The sequence below is a fragment of the Branchiostoma lanceolatum genome, chromosome 11, assembly GCF_035083965.1.
Source record: "Branchiostoma lanceolatum isolate klBraLanc5 chromosome 11, klBraLanc5.hap2, whole genome shotgun sequence".
Classification (NCBI taxonomy): domain Eukaryota; kingdom Metazoa; phylum Chordata; class Leptocardii; order Amphioxiformes; family Branchiostomatidae; genus Branchiostoma; species Branchiostoma lanceolatum.
The window spans coordinates 6,742,994-6,760,516 of NC_089732.1; the positions used below are offsets into that span (position 1 = coordinate 6,742,994).

The window sequence follows — 17,523 nt, forward strand, 5'->3', positions numbered from 1 at the left end:
ATGGTTGAGTGTGCTTTTATATCATACACACCCTCTCATAAGGAAACGCCCAAACATCCACCGTAAGTCAACCTATTGTCGCTAGTGCATGTAGTGGAGAAATAGAGAAATCAATCATGAGATGATGATACTGAATTGCTCTATGAAATTAAGTTGCAAGAAATCAACTTGACTTAATTTCAACATAAAAAATTTCAAGGCCCTACTTTGATAACCATTAATTGTAACAGGGAATGATATCATTGGAAGGTGCTCTATTATTGTTATGGACATTCTAATCTTTTGGGGCGCATTTTGTTTATGAATTATTAATGCACAAAAGGTGATATCGATGTGACGCTTTTGGTAACATTATCTTTATGAATAATTCATCAAGATATTTCCCCGAAGTGATGTTCCACTATTATGAACTTTCAGACACGCCTAGAATGTTCATTTTCCTGCTAAGACTGACCTTACCTTTTTAGTCCGCATGTTTCCATTTTCGTGATATTATGACAATGAACATGGTTAGGGCTTTTCAAATAGAGGAACCCAAAGACCAAGCCCGTAACAGTGGGACGGGGTTCGGAAGTCTTAGTACACAACCTTTTTCCGTCCAAGTTTTGTCTCCCTTTAGCTTTCTTTGTAATTTCTAAGTAGCTCTATAGCAGGTGGTTCATTTTTTTTTCCAGGCACCTGCCACAGAGAACCCTGGGAATGAGAAAGTAACTGTTGACCAATCAGGAGGTCACAAATCATACGCCTGCGCACGGGACCCAAATTTCCCAAGATGGCGGAAACGATGCCGTGTGTACGAGGGATTTTGTGCAATTTTCGCTCATTTCTATACAGAGAAATGTTCTTAGGACTTCTAGTTTTACACATAGTTAGTCCATTTTATAACACAGCTGCGGTAGAAATTTTGCGGCCGAGAGGAGTATCGTTGCTGCGTAAGTACTGTTGAAACATACCCTGTACACGTGTCGCCCTCCCCACTTGTGTTTGCTGAAAAATGCTCACAAAGGAAGTAACCATTGTTCTGCTTCACTTCAGAGAGCCGTTCGACAACATAATATGTTTCCATCTAATAGAGGCAGGGTTGTGCGTTTGCGTTTTGCATTCCTCGTTTTATATCTCCATATCATCTACAATTGACATCGTATGGCTTCCTTATAATATTGCTCAATTTGTACCAACCAAGTGTTGATCTAATTATCTGTGACCTAATTTAATTGTTATGATTGGACGTGTGTAGTCTTTGTGTTGTTGCCAATCTAAAGATGATAATGACTTCGCCGGTAGCTATTCGTCAATGATCTTGAGCATTGTGTCGGTTGTGGTACACTATGGATTGACACGGTGGCATATGCCCTTTTGTGCACCAGAAATTGGAGCTGTGCACTTAATTCTTTACTGTAGGTACACCTAGATATTTGTAAAGGGTGACATGCATAAACGTACTATTGTATACTATTCTTTTACTATCATTCTACTTTATTTTGTATTGTACACATGCATTGTTTGCTGTGCCCCTAAATTTTATTCCAAAAATGAATTTTAAGCCTTGATTGAATAGCAAGAAATGATTCGAAATATGTCTTACTTCGTAATAATACATTTATCCTGGATTAGAAATATGAAAAACTGTTTCACATGTGTAATAAAATTTTGAAAAACATCAGACACAGCTGGACAATATTCTAACTGTTTATGCCTATCTACAAAACAACGCCGAGGTTAACATGTTTAAATCTAGGCATTTTCCATCATGTATTTTTTCAGATAAACCTTTCTATGATGAGTCCAAGCCCTTCACTTGTTTAGACGGCTCAGCAACCATCCCCTTTGATCAGGTTAACGATGATTACTGTGACTGTAAGGATGGGACTGATGAGCCTGGTAAGATCATGTCTTTACTTTTATCTATGAGATATCTTATTTAATAATAATTATAATATCAGGTGTAATTATGAGATATGAGATATCTTATTTAATAATAATTATAATATCAGGTGTAATTATAATATCAGGTGTATTTAAGTATTATAAGCCCGTTTGTAGATTCAAGTACGCTATTTTACTTTCTGTGGCTAACTCTAGTTTGCTCTAATAGCTGGTGGGAAAAAAGAAGCAATAAGCCATTTCAGTGATTTGAGTACGCATGTACAATGTCAAAGGTGAAGGTCCTTGGGACGAAACAAAACCCATCTGGGCATTGCTATGGTCGAATGGTCGAGACAGAAATACAAGTCGGGCCTTGACCTTTGACATTGCAAATGCATACTCGAATCTATGAAATGGCTTCTTGTTTTTTTTTTTTCAACCAGCTATTAGAGAAAACCTGAGTTAGCCACAGAAAGTATGGGCATGGTTCTTCAAGCAAAGTTTTGTATAGTATTAGTATGTCTGACTGTTAATTGTAACTTTGTAAGATTATGAACATATCAGCCTGTCAGCTAGAATATTGATTTGCAATCCAGTGGAAAATGCATATGAATAAATGTTTCCCAACTCCACTTTTAGAAATTTGACTATAACGTGTAAATTGGTAGTTTATGATGATAGGCCTTATTCTCCTTCATGGAATTATGGATAACGCAGGGGCAAGCAACACATTGCCATGACAACTGGGTCCAGTCTATGTTGTCATGACGATGACTCACTTGCCCCCAGCACAACGCAGTGTTCTAGTGTTTTTCCCAGCATGCAAAAGATTTGTGTCACGTCGGGATTTTAGAAATAAGATTGATGCAGTTTTCACATGTGTACTCTTCCCCAATGGACCACAATGGAATATACCTAATCTTTAGCTTCCTGTATAATGACATTATGACTGTGCAAACAAAGGTACTGCTGCCTGTCCCAACATGATGTACTACTGCAGTAACAAGGGCTTCACACCAAAAACTATCCCTTCATCCAGGGTCAATGATGGCATTTGTGGTGAGTAGGTCTTCTCACAGTAACTTTCAGGATGCAACCACTTGGCATGCCTGTACTAGCGATCACCTCTGCATAACGACCCACCTGTTCTTTGTGGCTACCTTTTTATGGTCCCATTGACTCCAGCATTAAGAATCTTATACTAGTACGTAATGGCCACCTCTTTAGTATAATTTTACTGTAACCATTTTTGTTTCACATCTCTTGAGTGTTCACCATAGACTGGCAGGTAATACTATGATTATTTATTGTAGGTTTTCCTGTATGTTATTGTGATTCTTGCAACCCTTTGCAACTGGTCCTTAAGTCAAGGACAAGTCAAACAGCTAGCCATCTCAAATTCATTTTGTGTGTGGGATTTTGGGTAATACCTCAGTGATAATATAATCATGAGTTTGACTTATGATTTGAATCATTTGAAGAGTCTTAGATGAAGTGCAGTGTACAATTGCCACCCACCCTCACGGACGGATCAGTCTAGAGCAGTGACTAGCTGTGTGCGGACCTTGTTTGCGTCCTTACACTCGGCTAACTACACAATTATCTTTTAAAATGTAGACTTGTTACACAAGAGTGATGTAAATTCATTCTGTACTTCCCAGACTGCTGTGATGGTACGGATGAGTACAGTGGACTGATACTGTGTCAAGACAAGTGCAGGTATGTCATCTGCTTTTAATAATCTCTGTTTAGATGGATTTGAACCTAATAATCTTCATCACTACCTAACAATATTACCAATCGATTCGATTTTTATGCCTGGAGCTTTATCCTATTTTCCCACATGTAGATAAATTATCTACATGTGGGAAAATAGGATAAAGCTCCAGGCATAAAAATCGAATCGATTGGTAATATTGTTAGGTAGTGATGAAGATTATTAGGTTCAAATCCATCTAAACAGAGATTATTTCCAGAAGTTACTGAGAAAATGATTGTCGGTGGAGGTATGGGGTTAGGAAACTCTAGTTTTCTATCATAATGAATGCTTGTTTCAGAGTGTAATTTTTCCAAAAGTAATCTCCGAATTTAATCCAGTTATAGAGATTGAATTATACATTCAAACCCCAAAAGCTTTGGTTGTATTCCGTAACAGTTCTTAGAATAGTCACTTGTTCCACTTGTCACCATTGTTAACTTGCACTGTCTGTATACTTTTTCTATGCATTCTTTCATGTTGCAATTAGCCCTTGAGCAAGAACTCAATATTTGTGTATAGTTTGAAGTGAACAGGGTGCTCCAACATTGTCTATGCTGTTGTTGTTGTGTTCAAGGGAGATGGGTGCCGTTGAACTTGAACAGAGGAAAAAGCAAGCCGAGGTCATCAACAAGGGTTTCCAGATGAGGCAGACCCTGGTGGCTGATGGAAAACAAACCAGGCAGGACAGAGAGGTGGGTACCAGGACATTAGCCTGGTGTCCATTCCTGTTATACATGTAGCTGCCGATGCTCTTTTGTCTCTTCCCCGCAAAATCTGTGCAGAGAACGAAAGAGACTCAGCAGCTTTAATAGAGATGAGTAGCAGAATCTTGACACAAGCACTGGTGAAACTACAAGTGTTACATATGTGATTATGATATTATATTAATGACTTTAGAATTTGACTGTAGCTTTTCCCCTCAGGTTGTCTGTATGATTCTCACAAAAAATTTCCAACAATGTGACTTATGAGGAACAAAATTCTCTGCCAACCATCATCTTTATATGACATGTCACATAACATAATTTGAAATTACATTGCAAAATGCAGAACTACAGAGGCAAACTACTTAAAGGCAAACTACATTGTACTTGACTTAAGGCAAACTACAGAATTTAAAGGCAAGCTTCAGGACTTAAAAGTTAAAGGCAAACTATTCAGTGCACAGCCTCCATGCATTTTCCTTCCTGGATGTTAGAAACTTTTAAAAGATGTCCCTGTCACATGCAGTACTCATAAGTAGAAACATTCCACCAAATATTCCTCAGCTTGTCTACTCCCTGCACCAAATAATACACAATCAGTGGTAAGTGACAGTGAATACTCAAAATTAATTGTGTAGTACACCTGTATGTGATGTGTCACCTTTGTTGTCTACCTAGGCAAAGCTGAATGCCTTGAAGGAAGAGAAACAAGTTGTGGAGACCAAGAAGCAAAAGGCACAAGGTTGGTTTATAACATTTTGTACATTTCTATTACATCTGTATTTCAAAAAAGAACAGTAACAAGTTGTTATTAACATAGAAATATGACTACCCATATACATGCAACATAGAAACAGTTTTGTTGTTGACGGCAAGCATTAATTAGATAATCTGTTGTTTTTTCATCTACTATTATAAGATGGCAATCTTTTTCAGCGATGTGGTCAAGAAAGATGTGTACTACATGTACAAGTATGTTTTCTGTTACATGACCATAACAGCTCACTGGACTGAATGAAACGTGCAGGTGTTTCTGTATGTAGATGGTGTTGCTTGTCCTGAAATATCTTAGATTTGATTTGATTTTACAGCTGCAAAGGAAGCTGCCGAGGCACCTGAGAAGGAGGCAGTGGACAAGCACAAGCAGGCTTGGGATGGTGTGGATCTGTTTATTCTATAGTTATACCAAAGTCTTCAAAAAGAGACACATGTAGGATTTGTCTAAAGAAGCTTTATCCCCTTATAAAAACAGATTTTTAATCTGTGACCTCCGATATCATACTTATTTTTGACTAAACAGCACATTCTTCCGTAAGGAATAACTTCTTTACATTCTACGTTTATGAAGGTTAGACATCCAGGTAAACAATATGTAAAGACAATTCTATTGATGCCGCAGAAGAGTGATGGATGTCACTCGAAACATCCAGAAGTGAATTTCCAAATTTTATCCTGTTGTAGAGTTTGAATTGTCTTCTATACATGGCTTGATACAAACTCTGGTCAGGGCTAATCTTTCCACCAGTTTGACACTGTGCAATGTGTATTTCAGAGGTGAAGGCTGCCCGAGAACTGGAGAGACAAAAGGAGGCAGGCACAGCTGCGTTCAGTGAGCTGGACCTGGATGGGGATGGCCTGTAAGTGTGCCCCCTCCCCCTCTGTCAAGTCCCATGACTGTTTTTCTCAATGTAGATGATGTTGCAAGATTTTTCACATGTATTTTTGTTCTTGAAAGTAGCTATCCCCTGTAATGTTAATACAGATTTGAAATGCTTCTTCAATCTATAGAATGCACTGTGTTGATGAGCTATCCTTCGGTGTTAAACCTCTGCAAGTAAAAGAACCCAACACACTTATTGAGAAGTGTATGGCTAACAACACAAGACGTAGCGAAGCTGCATTGCACTATTCATTTTCTCCTAGAACTATCATAGAGTGGTACTCATTGCCACAAAGTACAGTAGAGGCGTCCTCACTAGATGGTTGTAAACAACGCTTAAGGTAAAGCTAGGTATACGAAGGTTAGCTCTGACAGGTTGTTCAGTGTAATGCAACCAACTGCTGCCGGAAAGCTGGTGTGTTATCCTGAAGGGCAGTTATACTGGCTATACAGACACAAATACAACTACTAGCTACTTGAAAAAGCATTGCGCTTTACCTCAGTTGGGAAGATGATAAGTAAAGTAATGATACCTTGCCTTGGTATAAAGCTTTCATTTTGACCCAAGGATGTCTTTTTGTGCTTGTAATCCACACTGCTGTCCCTTATGTTGAAGTTTACCTTTCCTTCTCTCTGTAGGGTAAAACTGGAGGAGTTCCAGACTCACCTGGAGTTTGATGATGATGTGGATGGAGAGGTCACAGAAGACGAGGCCAAGGTTAAAAAGCTATTCTATACTACATAACTTGCTCTTATAACACCCCGACCAATCAACCTCTTTGAAACTCAGATTCGAATCAGCCATGACCGGACAAATCGCTTTCTGTCGGGCTGACCATCATGAAACCTTTGAAGAAAAGTAGTAGAAACTACTTTCTTGAAAGGTTTAATCGTGGTCGGCTTGTATCATTTCCAAAGTGCCAAAGTTGTCAATCTGAAAACATCCCTTAAAAGCTGACACCTTCCCACATCTCAATGGCGAGTTTGTTTTGCCAGATTTAGTCGTTAAAGCAACTTAGAAAGCCGTTTGTCGGGTCATGGCTGATTCGAATCTGAGTTTCAAAGAGGTTGATTGGTCGGGATGTTATAAGTGGGTTCATGTGCATGTGTGAGGTCAAAGGTAAAGTCCCCTAATATGTCTGAATCATGCTTGATACATGTACATGTCCAAATACGTTTTGTTTATGTCTCAGGGGCCTTCAACTTTGACATGTTACTCATGATGCATCACACTGCACATGTGCAGTTGAGACCATGAACCCACTTATTAAGATAACCTGTGCTTACAATGTACATGCTTGATGTGATGTGTCCTGTGCTGGTATACTGGTTGATATGTGATTTGAATACAGATCAAACTTCAAGGCTTTTTTATGATATGTTTAGACCCATCTTGGTGATGTGACGGAGGTGGATTTGGACCGTTTTCTGACAGAAACTTGGCCCGAAATCAAGGACCTTTACCAAGGGGAAAAGGTAAGAGGGGTGTTTTTTGATATTAACAATTACTAGAGGTGTGTACAGGGGGGAAAATACTTGGTAGATACTATTACAATGTAAAAGACTTGTTTAAGGACTTGACTTAAAATGAGGAAACAAAGCACTGTATTGGCAAGTCAAGACACGTTTTTTACAGACAAAATACCTCTATATGCATTTCTGTATAAATGCTGATATGAAGCATAACATGAAAAAAAAGACAATGGTAAGATGATAAATGGATGCAGGAGTGAAGAATATGTGCTTGGTTTCTATGATGTAAATTTTCATGTTGTTTAATAATAGGACAAGGCAAAGGAACCGCCTGCAGCAGAACCTACCAAAGGAGACCCAGATCTGGCTCCGTCTGAAGAAACACCACCCCCTCCTCCTGCTGAAGAAGAGGAGGAGAGAGAGGAGGAGGAGGAAGAAGAGCGTGAGTTATCTCTTTAACTGTCTTAGAGGGTTTGACATCTACAGTGATCAGAAATTCCTACCTCTTTCTTTTGATTTGTATGTTTTTGACTCATGTTTTAATGATGCATATAGTTGATGGGTACACCAAATGGTTCATTTTAAGCTTTTGCACTTTTTTAATTGTAGTACATCGGAATACCGTAGTTTCTCAGTAAGGACTGTTTGATAAAAGAAAGATTGCTTGCTGTAAAAAGATATTGTCCTCAGAAGGTAGGATCCCTTTAGCCTGGGTACCATCCTCCGTAGCAACCACTAGCTCAATCATTTTGCTTTCCATGGTTTGCAATCAAATCGTTTGAGCCAGCGGTTACTACGGAGGATGGCACCCAGGCTAGGATCCCTCTTGTTCAATGCTGTAGGAATGATAGATTGCGTTAAGTATGCTGAGTTACTCTACGTGTACTCTCCTAGGCTATGATGAGGAAGATGATGAAGATGTAGATGATGATGATGATGATGATGATGATCTTGATGACGACTACCCAGATGATGATGATGAGCCTGATATCGACGTGGACAAGGACGAACCCAAAACTGACGAGGATGAGATGCCGGATTATGATGAAGAGACAAAACAGCTGATTTCAGGTTTGTTGTACACCAATATTAGCCTGAATGTCATCCTGTTCAGTTCCAAGCTCTACCTTTACCAAACAGAAGGTACCGATAGAGCTAAACAGGATGGCACTCAGGCTACACAAACATGTACCAGATAGCCTATGTTTGTGTTGCCTATCTGGTACATTTATTCTTTGCACAGAATTTGTGTATTAAAAGTACAGTATGGGAAATGTTACAAAAGTTTTAAATCCTTTAAGCTGCTTTTATGTATCATACTAGAGCAATGTGTAAAAAAAGGAGCACCCTTTCTTTGCTCAATGGACCTTTATCTGATGATACAGTTGTGTTAAACTGTGTTATAGTTTGAACAATGCAAACCTTTTGTTTCTTTGCTTTGACGATACAATGTTTACAACAGCTGCAGACCAAGCCAGAGCAGAGTACACAGAAGCAAACAAGAAAGTCAGCGATATTGATGCACAGATCAGGTTAGTAGTGCCTCCTACTGAGACATAGGTGTACTGCGTCCCCCTCCAGATGGTGAATCTAAACATTCTGTAAAGCTCCTTTAGCCCCCAGAGGCACTTGCAGATAAAACAACTACATGTGCATGTATTGTAAATTAAGCATGGCTAAGTGTGTTGCCTTCAAGATGAAATCAGGGCTCGAAATACTGGGTGCATATGCACTTATGTGCACCCAAAATTGGAGCTGTGTACCTAATTTTTGACTGTGGGTGCACCAGTGCACGTAGATATTTGTGGCCTTAAGATAATATTGAACACGAGTATACAGCATATTCTGGTTTGGGAATAGACGTACTGGTACACAGAAAAAAAATTTGGGTACACAACATAGAATAAGATAGAATGTCAGTAAAACCTAATTACAAACCGTACTGCCTTCCTTCTGAGCTTAAGATTGAAATGCTACTGCTAGCCTCAAAATTTTTATGAGTAATACAACAAAGGTTCTATTATCTTGTGCTCACTTTTCACAACAACTAGGCAACTTGAGAAGCAGCTCGGCACAGACTTTGGCGCTGAGGCGGAGTACAGCTCCCTGGACGGGCAGTGTTTTGAGCTGGAGACTAAGGAGTATAAGTACAAGCTGTGTCCGTTTGACAAGTGCTCACAGAGCCCCAAACATGGCGGGTCGGAGACAACATTAGGGTGAGATCAATGTCATATCATCTGCTTGCATATCTTGAAAGTGTTACCACTTTTTTTCCATCATTGCCAGCCTTGTCATCAAATTATTCAAGTTTTAAACTTAAAGTGTAAAATTTTTTTGAAAATTACTTTTTTAAACATTGTTGAATGGCAGCTCCATTTCTTGACTGATATATTAATGTTATAGCCATCATTAAAATGCTCAATCTTTAATGTTTAACTTTAATTTTTAAGTACAGAGCTTTTAGGGTTGCCATGTTTCATATCTTGATATAGACTGATAATAATCAGGTGAGGTTTTGACAAAAAAATTCCCCATGTCTGAAAGGGATTATAGAAAAGAGTTCAGCTACAATCAAGAATGCAGAACATCTTGGCTTGAGAAAATATTGCCCCCCTCCCCCATTCCCTCTGGTCCACCCTTTGTACATAACAGTAATGTGACGTTTGTGTTGTGTCCTTCCATATTATCCAGTCGCTGGGAGTCGTGGGCAGGCCCTGAGGACAACAAGTACAGCGCCATGAAGTACACCAAGGGACAGAACTGTTGGAACGGTCCGGACAGGTCTACAGAGGTGGGGACAGGCAAATACTTGTACATACAGGGTTCGCATGCATGGACATACAGGCTTCTCATATATACAGGCTTCTTGTACATGTACATGGGGCTTCCCATACATGCACATACAGGGTTCTTGTACATGCACATACTGGTACAACGTTAACATTCTCGTACAAATATACAGGTTTCTCATATGTGTGTCTTACACACGCACATACAGGTTTCTTTACCGTCTTAAGAAATATATGGACGATGTAGGGATGCACAATTTGTGTGGCAGTGCCATTTTTCATATTTCTGTTTTTTATCTATGAATAGATCCAAGGCTGTTTGGTCCAGAGTCATATGTTTATTTCAAGCTTAATGACTTAAGATTTGGTATGAGCAAATACCCCTAGTATATAAATGTACATGTAGTATGATGTACATGTACATTCCATGAATCAATTCTTATAAATCTTATGGAGGAAAATTAATAGAAGTGGTGTGAAAGAATAGAAAATTACATTAATTGTACTTTTGTCTCTTCCAGGTCCGTATGACGTGTGGCATAGAAAACAAGTTGTTATCGGCGTCGGAGCCCAACAGGTGTGAGTACGTGTTTGAGTTCGAGACTCCCGCCATGTGCTCTAAGGAGGTGCCCAACAACCCAGAGTTTAGTCATGAAGAGTTATAGCACGGGGAAAACCACACCAGGAATACTATGTACATCATTCATGCCACCCCTAACTCAGAAATGGACTAGTCCTTTTACCAGTTTTGAGTTCATTTCTGTAGTTTAAGTCTCAAACGTATTTCCATCTCATTTCTCATCCTTAAGAGTATGTTTCTTTACATGTTATCAAATTAAAAAAGAACGTAAGAAATTAACTTTAAATGCGGAAATATGTTCCACTAATATAGGAGTATCGGACGAGTCTGCTGTGTCCAATGGAAACTTTTAAAGTCCACTTACAGAGCTTGTACATTTATGTCTTTATGTTTCAATGAAAAATGCAGCAAAATCTGAGAGATTCTTTGTGGGTACCTTGAATGGTGTATGGCATTAGCCTATCTAAAACAGCAGAAGAGTTTATTGTGGTCTATATAGTTTAAAGGATGAGTTAAAATCACTGAGAATGTGTATGTGTGTTAACGAAGCTCTGTTGAGCACTCTCTGCATTCCTTTGTCAAATAGTGTCCATGTAATTCTATGATATATCATTCTGATGAAACTTTTATTACAGTGTTCATACTTGAAAATAGAATATGATTGGACTGTGTAGTAGAATAATTCTACATGATAGTTTCTTTACTATGTGGGTGTCAATATGATGTCATTCTTAGATTTGCTGTTGATTTAAATACATTATTCCTTTCCTTGAAAAAAGATGGAATATGATTGGATTTGAAAGGCCACCAATTGCAGACGATGTCATAGATTTGAGGGAATTTTAGCTAGATTGCCCCTGTAAGCATAGGAAAATTTAATGTGAACTTGCTTGACTTGTCATTCCAGAATGGATCAGTAGGAGGTGTTGTGAGGAATACAGTAGTTTAACCCCTTTGAAATCTTGAATAAGAGAAGAATTTCTACCTAGGATCAGGAAATTTTCGTTTAGTGGGTGTTCTCAACAGGATTTGTCTTCTCTTCTCTGATTGGCTGAAATTAAATTTCAGGGCAAAATAATCAAAGAACATCACTTGGCTCAAAATCAAATACTGGGATAACAAAAATTGAAAAGCTATCTATGAAAGCAGAGGGAGAGGAAACTAGTAGGATAGTCTATGAAGTTTCAAAATCGTGTTGAACATGTTTATATGGCTTCCAATCTCCAAAACACCCAAAATAGATTGTGGATGCCTCCCCCAACTTTCATGTTTGTGATCAACTGTTTACTTGATGAGGATTGCTTACAAATCTGTTGTCTGAATAACATATTCCATGAGAGTATGTCTGTAGAAAACATAGTTATGAATATCGTTGAATTATTAGTTATGAATCTAATGTCAATATGAAACTTTTCATGAAATATTTGTAATGAATATACAAAATTCTACTTCAGCACTTAGGAGGCAACGTCAAAGGTCAAAAAAAGAATTTTCAATCAACCTTTTTTGGTCAGGCTTCTTCTAAGACCCAGTTAAAAAGGAAAGTGATCTCGATACACTTAAGCTCACTGAAGAAATCTTCCACTGGTCGTGACAGAGAAGACAGACGCTATATACAGTTCATACCAGGATTTGTGAATATGGATCACAGGCACACAGATTGATCCTTATTCTCAAATGTTGTTCTGGACGGTCCAAATCATTCTCCAATGGGGGATTAATCCCGATCTACTGAATCCACCCAGAGGAATTGTGAATGTTGATCAATTCCGTGGCCTGGGTGTATCCTGCTTCGCATTTGAATGGGGTTTAAGAGACCTGACTAGAAAAAAAAACAGAGTTTGGGGAGGAAAGTGTCATTTTTAAAGGCAAAATAACAGTCTCTCTATCAAGCAGACCACGTGACACAGACTTCTATTTGCGACGGTTCAAATTGCTAGCAAATGTTTGGGCAAAGTTGTGATCTCTTTCGTTAGATGATTACTCTCTGTAATGGCATGTCACCCTATACAATAGTAGTGTAAAGGTTCAGAAAAATCAACATTTTGTTTCCACAACTAGTGCAGAAAAATGGAGGCCTTAATCGATACTTCTCTGATGTGAAATTATTCTGGAGATATTGTGTGCAGTATTCGTACTAAGCACTCACTACATACACATACTCTATGTGCATGCTGTATAGCAAGTGGGTACCTTGGGGTGTTAAAGGTTAAATACTAAAAGTACTTTTTGTCATTTGTATCTTTCATGGTTAATAGTCACCTTAGGTTGTTTGGAAAAATCTTTCAATTCCTTTATTGATAATTACTGGAGACAAACTATTCACCCCTCATACTGCTGACCTCTCTGTAACCAATACAGTGTTGGGTACATAAATGGGCCCTTGGCAAGGGGGAGGTTAATATGTAGATCATTTCTCCTCTATGTCAAGATGTCAGTACGGCTGGAATGCCCCTTGTTCTGTATATAATGGCTATTTGTACATGTAGTTCCTATAGATTTCTGGGTAGGTTCTAGAGATTATGACTTATATAGAAATTTCATAATCAGGACATCTCATGTTCTGTCAGAGAATCAATCTGACCAAAACAGGTTCACCATCAGATGACAAGAAAGCCCTGTATCTTGAGAGATTTTGTTCTGATACCTAAAGAAATGCTACAAGTTCTTCTTATTACGTATCACATAGCAAAACCTTGTCCTTTCGTGATTCTGCTTTTATGCATGAGATTTATATGTGTACAGTAAGTTCTATTATGTAAAGCATATAGACATCCTTTTGGCTATGTTATTGGCAGGTTGAGTTATGGGACCATTGTTTTTTGGCCTGATATTCTGCTGTGTGCAACTGAAGTCAGTTTCCGAACTGTCACTGCTTTCGTGTTGGCAAAGACGGTTAGGAAACCGTGGTGTCAGCGTACGTTGCTGGATAACAGGCTTATCATTTTGAAGGCAAACTTGTTAAAGGGACTGTTAAATTACTTAATGTCACAGTGCCTGCCATGACTTGCATTTGCTGCTGATTATTAAAAAGGACACACATGACAAGAACCACTGTTAAGGATTATAAAGATATCATAGAACTTAGATGATAAACCACTTAATCTAAGGCCACAATTCTCAACTCAGTGTTAGAAGTTAGACTTTTGTGTTGCATTGGCAAGATGTCATGCTAAGAAATTGGGCAGTCCCTTTTAACATTACATCAAAAATACCATTATGTATTTCTTTGTTAGAAAAGGCTTGTCACAATTCTCAATATTACCTGTGAACAATATCAGTTCTGTTGTTGAATTTTCTGTACTCGAATGCATGGAAAAGTATCCATATCAGCATTTAAGTCTATTCTACCAACACGTAATATGAACCAATGTCTACTTGTGTAGTAGTTTAGTCAAGTAACAGGAGAGGCATTTTCTTTCTACCTCTTAAGAAGGTATGTCATTTATATGAATATGGAGTTGATAGAATTTTCAATATAGACTCTGACCCTCCCCATATACTGTCTGTTTTGTGACTGAAAAATTACTTAACTTTACTCAATGCTTATGAACGAAAATAGATTGTTTCTACATCAAATGGACTTTATTTAGTCGCTCATTATCTAATCTAGCTGGGGACTGTTAGACACCAGGTACAAGCAGAACAGATGAACAATCAGAACTACCCCCTCCTCCCAAAAAGGCCACGAAGCCTGCTTTGTAGGCTAGATATACGGTTCCGTTTTGGTTTTGCATTTTGTCAACGGCGTCCCTAAATGCCGGAAACTTCCACAGTACATATAAAGGCATGTCGCAATTATCAATCATAACTGAGGTAGACCTTGAGATGGATAAACTGGTCAACATGGCGGCGCCTCGGCTGGGATCAACAGGACGCAAATGGCAGGGCCACACTTTTATATGCAGGACGATTTGTAGGAAGGTACAAGACGACAGACAACCGTTAACTGGAAATTAAAAATATAATGTTTGTTGTTGGAATGTAGTTCAAGGTCAGGTCTATTGGTAGAGCCCTCAAATCTTCCAGGCGTTCCGCATCATCAAGTCGAAATAAGAATCTTTGTCAATTGAAGCGCTGACGCCTGCGTAGTAGTTAACGAACTCTTCGTGGGTAATCTGGAAAAAAAAAGAAGACAAATCTATAGCTAATTCTTTCATTTCTAATTTGTTTTCCCTAAAACTATCTCCAAATCTATATCCTTATTGCTAACTGATTGTCCAATACCACAAGAAATAACCCATACAGAATATAAAAGAAAAACAAAGATTTGAACAAGAGAAAATATGATGCCAACCTTGTTGTCAGGATTGTTTTGGTCGTCGAAGGTCTTGAGGAATTCCTGGAAGACCCTTTCCTCTGACCACTCCCCGCTCTTGAACTTGGGGTGCTGGGTGGCGTTGTACACTCCCTTCAGATCCTCCACCGTGACCACGCCGTCGCCTGTCTTGTCGAGTTTCCGGAAGGCCAGGGCGATCAAGTCTTTCCGTCTTCTGCTCATTGGTGGCTGCGATGATCCAAAAAAAGTATAACAGTTTTTTTTTTAAAGTATATGCCAAGTATGAAAAATAAGAGAAAACAAACAAGAAAGAAAGAAAGAAAGATGAAAAATAAACAGGGTAATGAAGGAAGAGAGGGCTAAAGAAAGAGAAAAAAAAAAAGTATTTAGAGAAAATGGAAGGAAAGAAGAGCTAGGAGAGATAGTTATGAATTAGAAATTAGAATGAAAATACAAAAAATGTTCTTTACACTTATAGGCCAAAGGAAGATGTTACGAAGGTCACAAAACTACACATACCCGCAACGCTAGTAGGAACTCGTCAAAGCTAATGCTGCCGCTATGATCGCAATCAAAGCGTTCGAAAAGTTCTTTCGTCTCTTGGGGTTCCACAAAGAGCCCGTAGTCCCGCAGACCCTTGCTGAACTCCTTAAAATCAAGGGACCTGTTTCCGTCATCGTCCATGATTTTGAAGACCCTAGAATCATGTTAAAGAATGTAGTTTTTATAACAAAAAATGTTGCACAATGAACATAAACAACGAAACACAACTATATCAGTTGCAAAGCACCTAGTCTCTAGTAGAATTTGGCCAAATAGAGTGAATAGTATCTTTTAAGGGAGTCGGCTACGGAGAGAGGGTTCAATCTGTCATCCTAGGCCTGGAAGTGAAACCCTGGCAAATATTCTCCCGGCGTAGTTAGTCTGGTAGAGACTACAAAGCACCAGCGATGTTGTGAGAGAGACATATGAAGTTACCTGGTTTACCTAACGACTTTGATGAAAACCACGCTCCTGCTTTTGAAAAAGAACTGCAGGTTTGAAATGGGATAATGTCTCTGGAGGCGAATGTTCCATTATGGATAAATGGCTCTTGTTCTATGAGCTGTGATACTAAAACGTCATTAATAATTCAACGTTCAAAATTACATGTCGCATGGAGAAATAAACCGTGTGTGAAAACACTCTCCTCTGTGAAAATATCTAACGTTAAATGTTAGAACTGAATTTGTGAGGATTTCGTTTGTGTATCACATTGGTTTTCTGATATTCAAAATATTGAACTTGTTGCTTCATACGATTTTACATGGGAAGTTTTTAGAATAACATATTCTGTAGTTTCGTGTATATGTAGCTTTAACATGACGTAAACAATGTTTTTCTAATCATAATGTCGAGCATATTTGTCTTAATCCGCCATTTTTACGGAATACAAATTCTCTTTAAAGAATACGATTTTCTCAGAGCTAAGTTGATCTAGTCACAACAAGTACTCTTATGAAACAAAACCCAGCAAGAAATACGTCTTTAGTTCGCAGACCATCTTTTATTCATGCCTTTCAACGTTCACATACCACCTGCCTGTTGTACCGACGCATGGCAGGTAAACAAGCAGGCATTTTGTGTGACCCGCATAAAAAACGAGTCCACCCGACACACTTCTTTCCCAACTACGCTGAAACTAGCTACTCCACCTGCTGATATATGAATATTGCGAGTCTTGGCGAACTTTCTGTGACTAAAACTTTGGCTTCAATGAATTCTACACAGTTATAACAATTGTAGAGCAGGAATGTGCGCAACAGTTGAAACGACTACAAGTAAAACTGACAGATACCAGACAATAATAACGCGGACAAACCTGCCGAGTCCCTTGATCCCACTGGAACCCCGAGAGAGACACTGTAGTCTGAGCTTCTCTACCGGATCTTCTGTCTTCGCCAGCTGGTTCTTACACTTGATCTTCAACTCGTAGTTGTGCCGTGCGGTGGCCATGTTGGTTGGACACAATCAGAGAGAGACAACAAAAACGAGACTCAGGAATGAAGTAAGTAAGCGCGACCGATCACCCGTAACGTGTTGAAGACACTACTGTTGGTATTTGTGTGGGGCACGCTACACAACAAGCATCCAACGATCCAAGCAAACCGGTCGGACGGATTTACGTACCGTCACCATGACAACCAGGTGTGGAACAAAGGATAAAGACAGGTGTGACACAGGGAGGACGTCCCGCCCTACAACACAGCACCTTGTTGTTCTGGTCCGTGGATTTGTTCTCCGAATTCGGGACGTCTGTCGCGTATAGGACACTGGCGACATTGCGCAATATAGGCCGACCGTGTCTGTGTAAATGAACAGTCGTGCATGTCTCGGCCAAGTTTGTTCTGGGATGTTTCAGGACCATGCATTA

General features: G+C 39.0%; 2 protein-coding genes across 3 annotated transcripts; one reads left to right on the forward strand and one right to left on the reverse strand.

The window, feature by feature from the left end:
* Positions 1 to 741: 741 nt before the first annotated feature.
* Positions 742 to 14,329, forward strand: LOC136445265 (glucosidase 2 subunit beta-like). Of its 2 annotated transcripts, none has more exons than XM_066443171.1 (16): positions 742 to 932; positions 1,765 to 1,881; positions 2,830 to 2,925; positions 3,528 to 3,585; positions 4,200 to 4,317; positions 5,008 to 5,071; positions 5,421 to 5,486; positions 5,882 to 5,966; positions 6,629 to 6,707; positions 7,376 to 7,465; positions 7,775 to 7,904; positions 8,357 to 8,533; positions 8,925 to 8,994; positions 9,514 to 9,678; positions 10,154 to 10,253; positions 10,773 to 14,329. In XM_066443171.1, the coding sequence occupies exons 1-16, from the start codon at positions 773 to 775 to the stop codon at positions 10,914 to 10,916; spliced, it is 1,719 nt and encodes a 572-aa protein (XP_066299268.1). In that variant the 5' UTR covers positions 742 to 772; the 3' UTR covers positions 10,917 to 14,329. The 2 variants fall into 2 exon arrangements, with proteins under 2 accessions (XP_066299268.1, XP_066299269.1); XM_066443172.1 differs by having other exon boundaries at positions 8,432 to 8,533.
* Positions 13,889 to 17,227, reverse strand: LOC136445270 (calcyphosin-like protein). Its single transcript, XM_066443178.1, has 4 exons — positions 16,972 to 17,227; positions 15,630 to 15,807; positions 15,129 to 15,338; positions 13,889 to 14,949 (listed from the first exon to the last, which is right to left on the reverse strand). Exons 1-4 carry the CDS (start codon positions 17,103 to 17,105, stop codon positions 14,848 to 14,850), a joined length of 624 nt encoding a protein of 207 aa, XP_066299275.1. The 5' UTR covers positions 17,106 to 17,227; the 3' UTR covers positions 13,889 to 14,847.
* Between the last annotated feature and the right edge of the window lie 296 nt (positions 17,228 to 17,523).